Source organism: Acomys russatus, chromosome 10, assembly GCF_903995435.1.
Source record: "Acomys russatus chromosome 10, mAcoRus1.1, whole genome shotgun sequence".
Classification (NCBI taxonomy): Eukaryota; Metazoa; Chordata; class Mammalia; order Rodentia; family Muridae; genus Acomys; species Acomys russatus.
In genome coordinates this window covers 65,616,628-65,635,519 of record NC_067146.1, presented here as the reverse complement: position 1 = coordinate 65,635,519, position 18,892 = coordinate 65,616,628, and the positions used below count along the sequence as shown (strand labels likewise).

Genomic DNA, 18,892 nt, shown 5'->3' with positions numbered 1-18,892 from the left:
GGGGGGCGGGCGCTGGGGCCCGGGGCGAGCCGGGAGACCTTTCCACGTTTGCACCGCCGCGGCGCGCCCAGCCTTGCCCCTCGCTGCTCCGGTTGAGGCCTCGCGATGGCTTTCGGGGCTCGGGGTTGGCGGCCCCGGTCGCTGCTCCTGCTGTTGCTCTGGGTGACCGGGCAGGCGGCTCCCGTGTTGGGCCTGGGTGTGAGCTCCGAGCTTCAGATTCAGCGGAGCTTCGTGCCTGATGTGTGTCCGCGAACGGTGCAGAGCGGCGACTTCGTGCGCTACCACTACGTGGGAACTTTTCTCGACGGCCAGAAGTTCGATTCCAGGTACCCCCTCACCCCCTCATCCTGCCCCCCCCCCCCCCAGGACTTTGACCAGCCTGCCCCTGCCCTTTCCGCCGCCCTCCCTCTGAGCCGTCCGCCCTAGACCACTGCGGTAGGTAGGTGGGACCTTGAGATTGGGTCCGGACAATCCCTCCTTTCCTCTCTGACCAGCTCAGTGGCACACGCTTCACAGTCAAGTAAAATGGCCACTCAAGACCTCCAAGAGTGAGTGATGCGGGCCCGCCGCTTTCTTGAAGATCTTTCCTGACTGGTTCCTGGGTTTCATCCCTTGAATGCCTAGTCAGCCTAGCACGGACCACTGGGAGGAGGTGACTGACAATTGTTCCCACTGTAGTGAACTGTTGAGGTGCTAGGCATTGTTCTGTTTTGTATGTATATAAATATGCATGAGCTCATTTAAATCTTTTGGGAGTTCCAGGAAGAACCTTGCTAACTAACCAAGACCAGCGTGGCCTGTGCAAACGGTGCACTCAGGCTATGGGAATTCAAATGCAGTGCCTATGTGTAACGTCCTGTTCTTTTCCCCTTCCGGCTTCACAAAATAACTCGAGGAGAGATGGCCCGGAGCAGCCCTGTGGGCTTGCCCACATAACCTGTCTTCAAGTCTTGCGCTCACTTTCAGCCTTGTTCCTCTCCCTGGCTGCTGTTACTAACCCTGGGCTGTGCCCTCATGGGGAACCACTCCACCAGGCAGAGAACTGTTGAGTTCTGCTATGTGTCTGAGTGGGCTTATGTATACACACAAGCAGCCCACCCTTGTCTTTTTTGAAATTCCTGGTAGTGAGTATGTAAAAACCATTTTGCTTGACTGGTACAAAGCAAGTGCTGTATGGTCCTCCTTAGCGTTGACTAATTTTGGGACACACCAGGGAGATTGGAGCCAGGACTGTACACTCTAGGCAAGCTCGCTGATACTGAGACTCTAGTCAGAGAGTTGTTTCAGTTTTAGCTTTTATACTAACCAGCTTTATTGAGGTATTCCCATGGCATGCAATTCTAGAATGTACAGGCCTGGTGAGCTGTTCAGTGGTCACAGCCCTTGCTGCCAGGCTTGATGACCTAAATCTAATCCCCAGGATTAGTGGAAGGAGAGAAGTGATTCCCATGAGTTGTGAATGTCGTAGCACACCCCTCATAAATAAATACTATGTTTTTTAAAAAAGTCCTGAAAAAGTAGGTTATACAATTATAACATTTTTTTTGAACTTACGTTTCATTTCTTTTGGAAATATACCTAGGGATGGAATTGGGAATTGTTGAAATCATATGGGACTTACGTCTAAGTTTTTGAGACCCAGAACCTTAAAAGTAACTACGAATTGTTTTCATTAAATTCATTGCCATTCCCTCCATCAGTTTTCCTAGTTCTTAATGTTCTTCTTACACATTTTTAGCTGTCTTTTTATTATTTATTTACTTATTTTTTGGTTTTTCCAGACAGGGTTTCTCTGTGTAGCCCTAGCTGTCCTGGACTCACTTTGTAGACCAGGCTGGCCTCGAACTTTTGAGGATCCACCTGCCTTTGCTTCCTGAGTGCTGGGATTATAGACGTGCACCACCAAGCCTGGCTTAATTATCTTTTAAAAAAATTCATTTTCTGTGCATGGTGGTGCACACCTTTAATCATACCACTTGGGAGGCAGAGGCAGGCAGATCTCTATGAGTTCGAGGCCAGCCTGGTCTCCAGAGTACATTTCAGGACAGTTAGAGCTGCATAGTAAGATACAAAGCAAAGCTAAACAAAACTCTAAGATTCCCAAATTACATTTACTTCCTACTTTAGTGTGTGTGTGTGTATGTGTGTATACACATGTGTACATACATGTACATGCCACAGCACAAGTGTGGAGGTCAGAGGTCAGCTTGCTGGTGTTGATTCTCTCTTTTCACTGTGTGTATCCTGTGGATAGAACTCAGGGTATCGGGCTTGTTCACAGTCTCTGTTCCTGGCTGAGCGGTCTTGCTGACCCATCAGCAAGGCTGTGATCTTTATTTCCCTAATAGTGTTGTGCATCTCTTCATGTGCTCTTTGTTATTTGTATATCTTTGATTTGTTCCTTTCATTATAAAATAGGGAATGCTTTTTTTTTTCTTCTTGAACTGAAGGTAATGAGTATTTCCATTAGCATAAGTTTGACTCTTTAGGGATGGCTGCCACTGTGAGGCAGTGTAGGACAGTGGAAAGAACACCTTGATACTCCCATTGCATTTATACACTGTCTACCCTCAAGAATTCTAGTCTCAGACATTTCTCTCTGATCCTGTCATTTAGTGTAGGCAGGTAATTACAACATAGTGAGTAAGGCACAGAAAGAATAGCAGACCCTGCACTCTCTCACAAAGGCCACACCTAGTTTTGCTCTGTGCCTTGGCATATTTTAATTATCTTCCTCTCAGAAGAACTCATGCACCCTCACAGGACAGCGAGGAAGGTATCTCATGACAGATGAAGAAAGTGAGGCTGAGAAGATCCACAGGACTTGCCCAGGACACCTAAGAATTAGATGGTCACGTGGGAGTCTTAATGCAGGCAGTTTGTGACCATAATCTGCGTTCTATAGTTTGCCCATAAATATGGTGGAAGAAAAGCAAGATGCAGTGGACTCACGTAGAAGGCTTAACTATATGTTGTGTGTGTTTAAGAGGTGGGTGGTCAAGACTGAGTTCCTAGATTGCAGGGGTGAGAGTGAAGGAAGAGCAAAATGTCCTAGGGAGGAGCTGGCAGGGGTGGGGTGAGGGAGGAGCTGGTGGGGGTGGGGGAGGGGAGCTGGCGGGGAAGCTGGCATGGCTGGTAGAAGGGTATGGAGGTGGGTGCATGGGGCTGCCGAAGCAAGGCCTGGTCGATGTGGTCTGAGTAAGAGTTGAAGAGTGAGCCGGGCGTGGTGGCGCACGCCTTTAATCCCAGCACTTGGGAGGCAGAGGCAGGCGGATCGCTGTGAGTTCGAGGCCAGCCTGGCCTACAAAGTGAGTCCAGGACAGCCAAGGCTACACAGAGAAACCCTGTCTCGAAAAACCAAAAAAAAAAAAAAAAAAAAAAAAAAAAAAAAGAGTTGAAGAGTGGGGCAGCAACAAGCGGAAAAACTAAGAGGATGCTGGACGTGAAGATTAAAGACACATTTAAAAAAGAGTTTAACGGCTTTTAATTGACATAAAATTATGCATATTTAAGCAATGCAATAACCAGGAGCCAGCCAGCTTTGGCTTGGTCCTTATCTAAAGACAAGTTTGAGTCCTGGGGTTTGGGGGATCAGATGTCCCTTTTACAAGTGGCTGCCAATATGAGACTGAATACGAGGTGCGTTTTAATTTTAACAAAGAGTTTCATTATTTTTAATTATGTGTCTTTGTGTGATATGGGTGCGTTCAGGCACCCTCAGAGGTGAGAGGTCTTCAAGAGCTGGAGTTGCAGGCAGTTGTGCGCTGCTCTGACGTGAGTGCTAGGAACCAAACCGATGTCTGCTTAAAGAATAGTGTGAGTTTTTGCACTGCGCAAGAATCTCTCCAGCCCAAAACTTTGATAGTCTTATAGAAAGTGTGTGTAGGGAGGAGAAATCTCGGTGCTTGGGCTTTGGCTGCCTCGGGAAGCAGGGCTGGGGGAGTGGGGGTGGGGTGGTTGCCAGAAGAAAATGGCAACTGCAGGGCTATGAGATGGCTCAGTGCGTAGAGGCACTTTTGTCTCTCTTGGTCACTTATGTGCTCCACCCCCAAGAAGTAACTGTTAAAAAAGAAAAGAAAATGAGGACTTGCACTCTGAAAAGAGTCTTAAGCCATTAAGCGTATCTTGTGCTGTGAGTTTTTTGCTGTTGTTCTGATTGTTTTCTTTTTCTGTTTCTCTGTCAGTCGCTTTGATGACAGTTGGGCCTTTCTGCATATGTACGTTCACAGCTACCAAGGTGACCGACTTCAGCCTTTGGCCACTGCTTTGGATGTGGCTTTGTTAACCTTCGTGGGCTTGTTAATGTGCTCCAGGGTCTACTGTTGCAGATGCCAGTGGATGGCAGCTTCCACCTCTTGGTGCTGTGGAGCTCCTGGCCAGCCCTTCCCAGTCTCATCTTTGGAGTTTCATTCCTAGGCACAAGTGTGAGGGGAACAACTGTAGGCTCAATTTTCTTAACAATTATATTTTATTATAAATGTATTAATTGAGCGTACCTTACTTATAACCCGACTAACTTAGACAAAAGGAAAAGGAGATTAAAGAACACAATGATGAAACCTTAAGGATATCAGTTCCGAGGAACGGTTCTCCTGGTGTTGTCGGCAGGATTTCTTCTGTTGGAACCTGTCTCAACCGAACCTGGAGCCTCAGCTGGAGCCCGGAGCCCGGAGCCTGGAGCTCTGAAGCCTTCTCTTGAGTGGTTCTCTCTAGAAGCTTCTCGAGGTGGAGCGATGAACAGCTAAAACTATCTCCAGTCTCCAGAATGGCAGTCGCTCCCCCTCTCCCTCCTGTTTTGGGGTCCTATATATACTTACTCCCACAATCATGGGTTTTGGTCACAAGTTTTGTTCAGCTGGCAACAATCAAGCACCCGTACCTGTTCTCTCACAAGTCCGTTCCCCACCCCATTCTTGGGATCATATAAAAAACATATTTATCTTTCCTTCAAACAACACTTTGGGGGCCTCTGATTTCCTTCTGGGACCAAAGTTGAATATGTTTCCGTTTTCATTATCCTGGCAAAAAGTGCCCCTTACTGGTTCATTCACCGCTTTTAGGCTTGTCTGCAGACCTGCAAGGTGCAGGCATTTGATTGATGGGTGCTCATCGCATGCCTTGGTAGGTAGGTCAACTTGTGCTGCTCTAGCTTTCAAACTTAATCAAAATCACCTAGAGAGATTGTCACAAAGTTTCTGATTTGGTAGCTCCGGGGTTTGGGTCTAAGAAGAATTTGCATTTGTGACACATTCCCTGCTGATCTAGCTGTCTTGAAGATAGGATTTTGAGGACAGTCACTCAGAAGAACAATAGATTTGATGACCCTCAGTTTGCTATATTTTCATTCACTCACTCATGCACTCATTCATTCATTCAGTCAACAAATAATTTATTGAGTACCTACTCTTCCAAGTGCTGGGGATGTGGCAGTGAATAAAACAGAATCCCAGATCTTAGGAAGCTCACATTTCTACTGGAAGGTCACATATTCTCTCAGTTACACAGCAAAGTAGAAGTTGGTGAGAGCTGTAGATGGGGCAGTGGGAGGTTGAGGTGGGGGATGAAGCACTAGGCTCAGGAAGGTGCGATGACACTGGCCATCCAGATAGTAACTAACTTCTGGACTCCGTGGTAGACTCATGTAAGTCATCTGGCATGCAGAGACCATGAAGTGAGTGGCAGACATCCATGCCTCTGCCAGTTCAGTGAGAAGGGGATTTCTGTCTACTAGGGAAGGCTTTGGGGAAGACGTGATGCTTGAGATAGACCTAGAGCATTGTTGGATTTTATTTCTTCACTGTAGTGAGTATGCTTAAGAGAGACAGAGATGTGTGCCAAGCTTGGGCCATGCTCAAAGGATGGGGGAGGGGGCCGGGGAAGGGGGAAGTCCTTGATAGTTGGACCAGGAGGCAGGGAACCCAGAGTTGGCTAGGTGTGAAGGAGCCAGTCCATAGAAGCCCTGATAGCCAGGTTTTTGTGTAGAGGGATAGTATTCAGGAGGTCATCAGTGGATGGATTATGAATAAGGAACCCTAGTGATTAGTCTTGTTGCAAACTTATCTTGCTGCACGGGTAAATGATTTCACCCAGGGGCCCAGCAGCCATGTGGCCAGCCTGCAGGGGGAGCCACCACAACGTGTGAGTGTGTGATAATCAGATGGGAGAGAGAGAGAGAGAGGGGGGGGGGGCCTTGAGGGTGAAGAGAAGCCTGTTGTGAGTGCTCCCCACCCTGCCATCTGGAGCCATGTTGAAGTCTCACCTGTGCCATGTGCTGGAGGGCAGGTCTGTGGGTGGCATAGCGGTTTGCAGGTCTCTGTCTGTCTTCCTCCTTCTGTACTGCACCACTTGAATTTTATTTTATTTGACTTCTATGCGTCATAGACATAAGACAGCTTTGGCCATCAACCCAGGCACCAAGCTAGAGTGAACAAAGGACTGTCATCTGTTCTGCCCATGAGTGATACAAAACCACCACCACCAACAAGGTGTCTCTTCGCCCGTTGTCATGGGGAACAGTTATAAGTCTGTTTAAGTTGGGACCCAGGCTCATCCCTTCAGTAGGCCTGGTCCTTAGAGAAGAGACCCTGGGCCAGGGAGCACCTGAGATAGCATTGGGGTAGACAGGGAGAGAAAAATAAGTCAGGACATGCTCACGCAGGCGGGCAGTATTTGGAGTGTGAACGCGCTGTGGCAAGAATGGTGATGGGAGAGTGCTGCTGGTGAGGTATGAGCCCTCTGACTTGGGAAAAGTACACTTCCTGTGAGGGGGTCCCTGGAGGCTATGGGCGCACGGACAAGGCACCTCCATCCTGGGAAGACTTTTGATTCTCTCTGTGGGGCAGTGCAGTCTTCTATATATTCACATGAATGACTTGATTTAGGTCTATTTTTCTGACTGAGCCCTTGTTAAGAATTATCCATGGGAACCTAACATTTTAATTTGTGCCATTGGTGAGAGTAATATTCTGTAACAGGAACATGACGGCGCGGCTTTGCTTTGACAATCTTCCTTTTAATATTTTAATGTGCTGGCCATCAGCCCAGCTCCTGCCTGCTCATTCTCTCCTTCCATCGTTCTCTGCCTTCATCACAACCTTCTTTCATCATTTTTCCATCTGGGCAGCAGACAGGTAGCTTGCCAGATCATTTACTGGTGTCTTTGTCTTGCCAGGTTCCATGAGCTGCTGGTAGACGTGGCTGCTTGGGAGAAATACTCTTGCCCAAAGCGTCTGGGAAGCCCAGCTGCTTCTGGGAGTGTATGGTGCACAGTGGGAGGCAGGAGAGCCAGACCTGTCCTCTTTTGAGTCTGAGGCTAGATCCATTCTCAGTGGGGGAGTGTCGCCAGGGGAGGGGGCTAGTCACCCTGCAAGAAGGAGAGGTTGAGTTCTGTTCCCTAAGAGCTGCTAGGGCAGGACCACAGCTGTCATGGGAAGCAGACTCTGGGTGAGGCAGCCACCTTGAGTTGACACGGGGAAACTGAAGTAACCTGGAGGTCCCCAAGGTGGCTCCCATATCCAAGGCACTTTCTACACGGCAGTCTTAGGCATCCTTTTTCTGTGTTGTTTTGATCTAGGACTGGGCTCAAACTTGACATCTTCCTGCCTCAGTCTCTTAAATATGGGGATTGCAAGTTTGGGCCACCATGCTTGGTCTGTTCATCTCCCAGTGTTGCCCAGGATTGGCTTAAATTCATGGGTTCAAGAGATCTTTCTACCCCAGCCACTCCAGTAGTGGTCTTTATAGTGTTCAGAAACATTGTCCTTAGTTTTTATTGGCCCAAACAGAGTCTTAAACTAGAATGTAAAGCAAGCTGCCTTTAACCCCCTCCTAGTTGATATGTATAGTAAAACTGAGAGAATTGTCTGCCTCATCTGGGATGGCCACTTTTCTTTTGTCTCTGAATCGAGATAAGAATGATTTCGACAAGGCTGGCATAAGTGTATGCCATTTAATCTTAGTCTAAAAAATATTTCTTTCTTTTTTTTTTTTTAAAAGCAGCCAAGAAGATGGAGAATTTTTTTTTAAAGATTTATTTATTATGTATACAGTCCACATTAGATCACATTATAGATGGTTGTGAGCCAACATGTGGTTGCTGGGAATTGAACTCAGGACCTCTGGAAGAGCGGCCAGTGCTCTTAACCTCTAAGCCATCTCTCCAGCCAAATATTTATTTCTTTATTTTTATTTTTACATGTATGTGAATGTGCCTGAGTGTTCCTGCACCGTGTACATGCAGTAGAGGGGCATGGGGTGCCCTGGAAATAGGGTTACAAGGTAGTTCTGAGCCACCATGTGCATGGTGGGAACCAAGTCAAGTCCTCTCCTTCTCCTCTCCAGACCCATCAATTTATTTTTTAAAAAATTAATATGACATGGAATAGAGGCTGGGGTTGTAGCTCAATGACAGGAATGTGAGGCTGTGGGGCTGCAGCAGTGTCTCAGTGGTTAAGAGCACTGCTGCTCTTCTGTAGGGCCGGGGTTCTATTTCTAGAAACTACCTGGTGCCTTACAACCCTCTGTAATTCCAGGGGATCTGATGCCTCTTCGGGCATTTATAGGCACTAGGCTCATGTGTGGTACACAGATAAACTTGTGGGCAAAACACACAATGCACATTAAAAAAAAAGTTTTAAAAAAATGAAGCTGTGGATTCAATTTCAAGCACAACAAATAAGTAATAGTGATATGTATGCATTGGTTAGGTAATTTTAAAACTTAAAATTCTAGCTGCCCCGCTTCTAAGATTTGACACGTGGCTCCTGGGCAGGTGTGGTCCATGCTGCATTGTGGACTTCCGTCCATTCGTCTGTCTGTCTGTCTTGCTCTATCCTTTGCAGGCGCTGGCTACATCCTGTATTACACACTCTTGGAGCTGTGCCTTCTCAGTAAAATCCACTCTGTTTTCCTATTTGCTTTCTATTTCTCCAAGTTTTATTGCCATCCCTGGGCTATTTTGGGGCATTTTTACTGTTCCTTTAATCCCTTTGAAGGGGAAGGTATGGGTGATTTTATGGATTCATTTTACTACTTGTTCTTTCATTTTCTTTTAAGAGTTATTTGTTTCCTTCTAGACAGCACTGGAGTTCACTGTGTAGCCCAGGCTGGCCTCAAACTTGGTGTCTTCCTGCCTTAGCTGATCAGGTACTGGGATTATCAAGCTGTGTGCCACCACATCTAGCTCATGTATTCTGTGGAACCTTGTGTAGTGTTTATCTTTCTTGACCAGTTCATTTCCCTTAATAAGGTGTCTTCAAGGTAAATAGGTGATACGTAGCATATTATAGCATTTCCTTTATTTTATTTATTGCTTTTATTTTGTGTATTTTTCTCCATGTGTCAGCTGAAAGACAATTAGTTTGCTTCTGGTTTTTGGCTGTTGTGGATCATCCTGCAGTGAATATGTTTGTGTAGCTATCTCTTTGAGGTTCTATTTTTTGTTTGTTTGTTTTGATTTGATTTGATTTTTTTCCAGACAGGGTTTCTCTGTGTAGCCTTGCATATATTTCCTTCCGTTCTGTAGACTGTCTTTCCACTCTGTCAGTCATTTCCTTCATTATGAGGATTTTTAAAAAAGATTTTATTTATTTATTTTATGTATATAAGTGCTCTAACTGCATTACATCTGCATGCCAGAAGAGAGCATTAGAGGGTATATAGATGGTTGTGAGCCACCATGTGGTTGCTGGGGAATTGAACTCAGGACCTCTGGAAGAGCAGATAGTGCTCTTAACCACTGAGCCATCCCTCCAACCCCATTATGAGGATTTTTAAGTCTGACAATCCCACTTGTCTGTTTTTGCTTTGGCAGCCTGTGATTTTGGAGGTATCCAAACAACCATTGTGAAACGCAATGCTAAGAGGCTGTTGCCTGTGCTTTTTGAGATGGTGTTTAAGGATGAAGCTAAGCTGGCCTCTAATTCCTTGATCCTCCTGCCTCAACATCCCCATTGCTGGGATGATAGGTGTGAACGAACTACCATGCCTGGTGCTTCATGTTTTCTTTTAGGAATCTCTTAGCTTTGGATCTTAAGCTATGTCTTTAACATGCTTTGCATTTGATGGCAGAAGGCAAGGACCCAACTTTGTTCTTTTATATATAGATATCCAGATTTTCTGGCATGATTTATTGGAGCCTAGCATTTCACCACTATGTGATCTTATCAACGATCCCTTGCTCATGGATGAAGGGTTCATTTCTGAGCTCTTTGTTCAGTTTCATTGGTTTCTGTGATTTAAATCTGGGGCACACTATTTTCATTACTGTGGTCTTCTATAGTTAAAGGTCGGGAACTAAAAGGTTCTCTTATGTTGTCCTTTCATAGGATTATTGTGGATATTTGAGTCTTTAGACTCAAATGAATTTCAGGATATTTTTCTCCTGCTACAGAATGCAATGGAATTGCCTCACCCTATGGGTCACTTGGGTGATGTAAGTGCTTTAATAAGATTAACTCTTCCACTCCATGAACACAGGGTAAGCCATCTTGCTTTTTTTTTTTTTTAATCTTCTTTGTTTTTGCTTAAAAATTTAACATTTGTTTCTCATGTGCCTGTGTGCGCATGATTGTGCAGTGCACACATGCATGCATGGAGGTCAGAGGACCAGCTGCAGGCATTGGTTCTCTCCTTCCACCATGTGGGTTCTGGTGTTAAACTCAGGTCCTCAGGCTTGGTTAAAGTGTCTTTACTGGGTAAACCACCCTGCAGCCCTTTCATGTTTCTTTAAGCAACATTTTTCTAGTTTTCAGTGTGTGATTCTTTTGGGTCCTTGTTTAGATTGTTTGTAGCAAACTTTTATTTTTATTTTTTGCTGTTGTAGATAGAATTGTTTATTAACTTCTTATTAGGTAGTATAGAAACACAGCTGAGTTTTGGTTATTGAGTTTTATATCATGCAACATTAATTCAGAGAGAGAGAGAGAAAGAGGGGGGGGGAGAGAAAGAGGGAGATATCTTAAGTGTTTTCTACAGACAAATTTCATTTATTTATTATTTATTTATTTTTCTGTGAGTAAGTGCAGTAACACTCACCTTTTCTCTCTCCAGTTTGGATGCCTTCTACTTTTATTTATTTATTTATTTTTTCTTGCAGAATTGGTCTCACCAGTTTTCCTAGGAGTTTGCTGAATAGAAGTGGGAAGTAGGCATCTTTACTTTATTTCTGAGAACAGGGGTAAGGCGTCGGTCTTTCCACCATTGAGTATAATTTCAGCTGTGCACAGCCCCTTCGTTAAGCCTTCCTGGAACTGCCTGGTTGGGTGAGCCATCTATTTCCTGTAGGACCCCAACTGGGACATCTATAAAAGGTGTGAGTAAGCCGGACACTGGGACAGGCTGCATAAATGCTTATTCTAGCATTTGCAGAAACGATTTTCATGAGCAGTCCTGGGCTTGATGCTTCACATGGGTTTGTGCCAGTTGCAGTGATCAGCATAAGTCTACCTAGGACGGCAACTTCAGTGTTTCCAGATGGCCAGCCCTTTAAGCAATAGATAGCACTGGTCTTGCGCTGTTAGAGCCTTATGCATCTGAGTGTGTCTGTAACACGTTTCTGCATCATTGTTCACAGTGTTATGCCATCATCAAAGGAAGGAATTAGCACCACGAGGCTGATCACCAAAGGAATTAACAACACTGTGAGGCCGCGGAGATTCCAGAGGCCTATATGCCAGGAGCGGAGAATTCTCCTGGATTCTTACATATTTGTTTTCTTTTCCCACTTGGCTAACTTTATGGGCTTGGAAAAATTTTAATCCCCAGGGAGCCTAAGTGTCTGAGCACCTGCCTCTGTTGTGTAAGGATTATGAGGATGCAAGGATTAGGGGGATTCAAGCTTTGCTACTGGGCCTAACATATGAGAAATGCTCTATAAGTAGGGTTACTGTTGAAAATGTGCACCAAGTTATACTGAGTGAAGTCAACCAGACACGGAAAGAGGAGTACCGTTTGCTACACATCTTCACGTTTTAGTTTGTAATCTGAAGTAGCCAAAGAGGCTGCAAGGAAAGAACTATGGGGCAATGGAGAAGGAGGAAAAGGAGTCTAGAAGGGGCACAGTAGGAGAGGAATGCTATGCAGGATGACGGGAAAAGGTATACAGGGACTTTAGCTATGGGCAGGGAAGGAAGGCTAATATAGGGGGGAGCTTGAAGAAGCAAAGATAAATAACATGAAGGGTGTTTGTAAAAGCCATGAAGTAACATGGTAGTATATATGCTTACTTAAAATATATATAGCGAATCCCAGCACTCGGGAGGCAGAGGCAAGCAGATCTATGTGGGTTCGAGACCAGCCTGGTCTACAAAGTGAGTCCAGAACAGCCAAGGCTACAAAGAGAAACCCTGTCTCAAGAAACATATATAATATGTGTGTGTGTGTGTGTGTGTGTGTGTGTGTGTGTGTGTGGGTGTATGTGTGTGTGTGTGTGAGTTTGTGTGTATGCATGCTTCCCTCAAGAGCCATGCATTGAACACAAATCCCCGGGCCAGATTGGGAAACATCCAACAAATTGCAGGTCAGAGGAATACAAGAGGTTCCTGAAATAATACGGAGTATTGCCATTTTCCTTGGTTTCCTTCCAGAATTTGAAGGTAAGACTCACAGGACATGGAGGAATAGAGCTGGATCCGACCTAGAAGGAAGGTGCTGCAGAAGCCACCAAGGGAAGGAAGCAATCAGTAGTGCTAGCCAGTTGTAAAGCTTACAAACAGCAGTAATTACCAGTCTGGCATGATATCTCCAGTGGTGCAAGAGTGACACTTTTATCTTGGGGGTTATCAACAGCTGTCTAGTTGGACTTGAGGCCTGCTCAGCAGGACGGAGTCATGCCTGGTACTGCAAACCTAGCCACCTCGCCAGGGCTGGAGAGGTCATAGATCTGAGAGAAGAACCTACCACCACCATTTTCCTAAACCAGTTTAATCGCTAAGTGCATCTGACACTATTATCTTTTTATCCACAGGTAATGTAGCTCTCACACCTTATCAAAGAAGCTGCTGCTGCTGCTTCTTCTTCTTCTTCTTCTTCTTCTTCTTCTTCTTCTTCTTCTTCTTCTTCTCTTCTTCTTCTCTTCTTCTTCTTCTTCTTCTTTTTCTCCTCCTCCCCCTCCTACTTCTTCTTCTTTTTTAACAGCAGATGGAGACTATTATAAAGATTCACAACTGGCCAAAGTGCAGAGAATAAATGACTGTGGGGTGCCCTACCCTAACTGCTAAGTCTGCATAGTAGCTGCTATACCTAAAGCTCAGAGAGAAGCAGGAAGAAAGATTGTTAAGAGCCAGAACCCTATGATACCTGCTGTTAAATAATGTTTCTCAGGGAAGACACACCCATGAGATACACATAATGACAACATCAGTTGATATACCAGTGTTGATGGGGAAATGCTATGTAGTTTCACCCCAGATGAAGAGCTATAAGTGGTCAATTCCTGCCAAGAGAATCGGTTTCTTCTACGGGTGAGCTCCCATACAGGATGGTCAGTCCCAAATGGTCAGTGTTGGAAACATGTTTATATAAGAAATGTTAAATGTATACACACATACACACACACACACAATTGTACAGAAGTAGTGGGGTGAGGCATGGTCATCTAGGGTATCTGCAGAGTTTATTCCCTGGGACGGACAGAGAATTGGACCTCTGGGAAAGGTAGAAGGCTGAATCCCAAAAAGGAGGGACAATGTCAGATGCCAAGAAAGTGACTCCGGGAGTCAGAGCATCTCGAAGGTGGAGAACTTGGCTTGATCCCAGAAAGTAGAAGTGATAGGTGGGGATCTCAGTGCTGGATTTGCAGAGAAAGAATCCTGAGCTACAGAAAGAACCAAAGGACAAACTGTTAGAATGAACAGCTTCCGTCCAGGTGGTTAAACGGGGCCTAGAGGTGGAGGCTGCTCAGGAACTCTGGGTCGGCCTTTTTATAGGCTCCCTGGCCCTCTCCCTGCTTGGACTGCCTCTCCTTCTTCCTGATTGGTCTGGCTGGGACCCTCACCTGAGTAGACTTTTCCTTCTCTGGCAGCTCCTCTTAAAAGGGTCCCACACACAGTTTCCTCATCAGACTCATACCGCCTGGCTCTCCTTCACACACACACAACAACAGTAATAATTAGATGAGGGGGCATGAATTTGGGAGGTAGGTGTGGGAGGGGCTTGAGGGGGAAGGAAGCGGTGGGAGAGATGTAGACACAGTGTTTACCCACGCAGTTCTCAAAATAAAATAGGGCCGGAGAGTTGGCCCTGTGTTAAGAGCACGGGCTTCCCTATTAGAGGACCCAGGTTTGATTCCCAATACCCATGTAGTGGCTTACAGCTGTCCATAACTCCAGTTCCAGGGGATCTGAGGTGGGCACCGGGCATTCATGTGGTGTACAGACGTACGTGCAGGCAAAGCACTCATACACATAAAATAAATGTTAAAAATTAAATACAAACAAGTAAGTAAGTGAAAACAAAGCCTAGAAACACTCTCAATTTAATTTGAATTTTTTTGGTTTTTTTAGACAGGGTTTCTCTGTGTAGCCTTGGCTGTCCTGGACTCCCTTTGTAAACCAGGCTGGCCTTGAACTCACAGTGATCTGCCTGCCTCTGCCTCCCAAGTGCTGGGATTAAAGGCATGCGCCACCCCGCCTGGCTAATTTGAAAATTCTTTATGCTTAAAGTAGTTTTAAGTGGAAGGAAGGATTCGTGATCTGTTAGCTGTACCTACAATATTCTTATCTCACCGGAGTGATTCCATGAATATTTTATTTTAGTTTAATGGACTCTTAAATAGAATTCAATGCTAAATGTGTAAACTTCTTAGAAAATGAATTAATGTCATTAAAACAGGATGTGTATACAACTCTAAACATTGCATTGAACTTGGGAACCGTATTTGCATTCTGCAGATGAGGAATGCATTTCCAAAGACACTTCCTGCCTGGGTACAGTTGCTGCTCCCATGTGTGCTGTGCCTCAGGCATCTTGGAAGCCTTGCTCCCGGTTTCATTTTCATAATCTCAAGGGTGGCTATGAAGATGGTTTTGTGATACGGCCATGCTCAAGCAAAACTCCAGGGCTGGCATTCGAGGAGGTAGCATTTGTGGAAGCGTGGAGGAGCATGGCTGATGTGTGCAGAAGCTTCATGTGTTCCTTTGTGCTCTAGTATGACCTAAGCATGCAATCCTGTGGTGTTCACTGACCCGGAAGAAAGGAAAGTAATTAAAATGGGGTATAAGACTAGGAGGATATGGTGAAGGGGGCCGGTTTGCGGAAGCTGGCTCCATTGCTCCACCAAATGGGGAAAATGAGGAAAAGGCAGATGTTTCAGAAGGAAGGAAGGGTGGCACCGACTCAAAGTAAGTGCTAGCAGTTATTCTCTCTCTCTCTCTCTCTCTCTCTCTCTCTCTCTCTCTCTCTCTCTCCTGTCTCTGTCTCTCTGTCTCTCTCTGTCTCTCTTGTCTCTGTCTCTGTCTCGGGAGGGGGATGTTAAAATGGATCATTCTTTAGTACCTGTCTTAGGGTTTGTATTGCTTGTCGCAAAGCACCATGGCCAAAAAGGAAGTTGAGGAGGAAAGGGCTTATTTGACTTACACTTCTAGATCATAGTCCATCGTTGGAGGAAGTCAGGACAGATTCTAAGGCAGGGCTGGAACCTGGAGGCAGGAGCTGATGCAGAGGCCATGGAGGGGTGCTGTTTACTGGCTGGCTTGCTTCCCATGGCTTTCTCAGTCTGCTTTCTTACAGAACCAGGGACCACCAGCCCAAGTACAGCACCACCCACAGTGGGCTGGGCCCTCCTCCATGGATCACTAATTGAGAAAATGCCCTACAGCTGGATCTCATGGAGGCTTTTCCTCAGTTGAGGCTCCTTTCGATCTGAGGACTCCAGCTTGTGTCAAGTTGACACCCAAGATCAGACAGTACAGTATCTCTATATGTGTAAATGGAAAATGTTACCATTTTACACTGTAGCTCTGTTACCTATAGTGTCTGTGCATGCGTGTGTGTGTGTGCGTGTGTGTGCATGTGCGTGTGCATGTGTGTGTGTGTGTGTGTGTGTGTGTGCGCACGAGCGCGCGCGCGCTCGTTCATGCTTGCCACAGCGTGCATGCAGAAGTCACAGGATGTTCTGTGGCAGTTGGTGTTCTCCATCCACCATGTGAGTCCTGGAGCCCCAGGATGTCAGGCTTGGCAGCAGGTGCTGTCACCAGCTGAGCCATCCCATTGGGCCTGCACCTCACTTACTCTGACTAGCTATTCTTCTGTGGGAGTGAGTAGGAACTTGAAAGATGACCACAGCACATATTACCGTACCTCTGACTAAAGTGAAGCCAGGGCCATATCCTTGGGTTGTTTCCGTTGTTTCTTATTGCAAACTGAGATCTGCAGCAAGTTTTCTAGCAAGTTTTCTTTTGCTTATTTTTCTCTATTTAACATGAATTTCGCCCTTCCCAGCACTGGGGATTAAATCCAGGGCTTTGCAATTCCAGGCACCTGTTTCACCTCTTTGCATTTAAATTTTGAGGCAGTTTCACAAGGTTGCCCAGGCTGGTCTTGAACTTGTGATCCTTCTTCCTCAGCTTCCTTTGTGACTGATACTACTGCACATGGGCCATCAGGCCTGGATGTGCAGCTGGTCCCCCCCCCCCCCCCCCAATTACAATGTTTGAAACTATGGGTCTCCCTGCCAGTTTATAAAATACTTGCAAAGTCCTTGTCTTGGCTTTCGTTTATCTATCTTTCTTTTTAATTAATTAATTAATTTAAAAAAATCTTTAAAAAATTATCTATCTTTCAAATCACGTATCTAACCGATCTCCTGGAAGACAAACGTCATTGTTGAATTTATCGTTAAAGAACAAGGGCATAAATCCCAGCCATGATTTGTTTGGATTGCCTGCCTGTCAGCGTTTAGAATGTGCACCCCCTCCCTACTGCATGCGCCCCAGTGTGCTTAGGAAGTCAGACGCCAACTTTCAGGACTTAACCCACCTTTGCTGTGGGTTGGGGGGGATCAAACTCAGGTTGTCAGGCTTGTGTGGCAAGCATTTTTAAAGTAGATTTCTTGCAATATTCATGTTAGTATTACTATATATAGTAATTATATCTTATACACTGTCCAGTGAGGACAAATTCTGGCGCCGACCCTCCTTGGCAGGACTTTGCCTTTGTTGTGATCGTTAGGAAGCTGTTTTCGCTATGGCAATAACAACACTTTTATTTCTCTCCCTACCTTCTGGATCATCAGCTACGACAGAGACTCTACCTTCAACGTATTTGTGGGAAAAGGCCAGCTGATTGCGGGGATGGACCAAGCTCTGGTGGGGATGTGCATAAACGAGAGGAGGTTCGTGACGATTCCCCCAAACCTCGCCTATGGAAGTGAAGGAGTTTGTAAGTTTTCCTCTGTATTTACGGACACATTTGCTGGCTCTACAGCCAACCTGACTGGAGAATTTGGCATCGTTAATATGGGTTGGGCAGTGGGGGTTGGGAAGTGGAGGTGGGGGGGGGGGGGGGCGGGGTCGGGGAGAAAGGTGCAATACCCACAGCTAGCATTTCCGTTGTAGGTTTGTCGCTTAGATATGGAAGAAAGTACCAGCACAGGAATATCTAAGGATCAGAGGAGAATTTTCTTCTCTCTCTCATACTTTTTATTCGGAGGAATAACTGGCCCTTCGGAATTGTGCATCAGTGATTGGTTTGGATTTTTTTTGGCTGCTGTTCACATTGGCAGTAGTTGTCAACTGACCCCCCCCCCCCCCCCCCCCCCCCGTGGGATGTGAACAAATGTTTATTTAACCTTAGGTCATTGACAGCAGTCCAAAGATCCCACCTAAATGCAGCCTGGTGAACCAGTGAGTTTATTGGCCTCACTTACAGAAGCGTGCCTGAGGGCTTATTTCGCCGAGTGCCAGTGATTTAGCCGCAGCTGGATCCCTGAGGAGCCCACTGTAGCCTGGGCGGTGCCGTTTGAAAGCCGCTTCTCCGTACAACCTGGAGGCAGCTCCTCAGAGCACGGCTCCTCTCTCCTTAGCCACTGTTTATGCTTTTATAGCTCTGGGGAGAAACCTAATACATCTCGTTAACCTTTTCGTTGGCTTCCTGGTCGGCTGTACCCCTTTCCTCCCTCAACGTGGAGAAAATAGCCACTCCACAGCGGAGTTGTGGATAATCTCGGAGTCGCCAGGAGAGGGCAGTCTTTCAGTGTGAACGCACTTTTCATTTCCAGCCGGCGTGATCCCTCCAAACTCAGTTCTTCATTTTGATGTACTCCTGATGGATATTTGGAATTCTGAAGACCAGGTTCAGATTCAGACGTATTTCAAGCCCCCCAGTTGCCCTCGGACTATCCAGGTGTCTGATTTTGTGAGGTACCACTACAACGGAACGTTATTGGATGGGACGCTCTTTGATTCCAGGTGAGTCCCACTGTTGCTGGAGGAGCATGCAGTGCCCTTTGATTCCTTCTGTCGTGTCTCTTTCTATGCTCATTAGGAAACCAGAAAATGTAGCCCACCGAACTACACCTAGGACCAAATCCCTCCCCGTATCATTTGGGTTAGTGTTTGATACTCCGTGGTGCCTGCCAAATTGTAACAGCTTAGAAAGAATTAAAAAAATCCCATTTAAACGATTTAATTATTTCATTTAAACCATATTTTGAAATCTCCACTTAAGAGAAGGAGCCGTGTTTCCCAGTAAGCTCGTGAGTATTTGACTCATTTATATAGTTTGCTCATGAGAATGGAAGGGGAAAATGAAAGTCTACTGAAGTCCTGTGGCTAGGATAAAAATCAGGGAATTCAACAAGTTTTTCTGTCGTTACAGTGTGTTCAGTGTGTAGGATAGATGTTGACTGCTGGTATATATGACACACACACACACACGCATCTCATTTCTTCTAACA

The 18,892-nt window shown here is 45.8% G+C and overlaps 1 protein-coding gene and 1 non-coding gene across 2 annotated transcripts in view; one reads left to right on the top strand and one right to left on the bottom strand.

The window, feature by feature from the left end:
- Window positions 1-18,892, top strand: part of Fkbp9 (FKBP prolyl isomerase 9) — a 44,594-nt gene continuing 25,702 nt past the window's right edge. The window contains exons 1-3 of the mRNA XM_051152299.1: window positions 1-326; window positions 17,231-17,376; window positions 18,215-18,404. Of these exons, the coding sequence (XP_051008256.1) occupies window positions 106-326; window positions 17,231-17,376; window positions 18,215-18,404 (557 nt within the window). The 5' untranslated portion in view covers window positions 1-105. The remainder of the gene's footprint in view (window positions 327-17,230; window positions 17,377-18,214; window positions 18,405-18,892) is intronic.
- LOC127194990 (small nucleolar RNA SNORA48) lies at window positions 6,369-6,512 on the bottom strand. Its single transcript, XR_007831359.1, has one exon. It is a non-coding gene; the product is annotated as a small nucleolar RNA SNORA48 (small nucleolar RNA).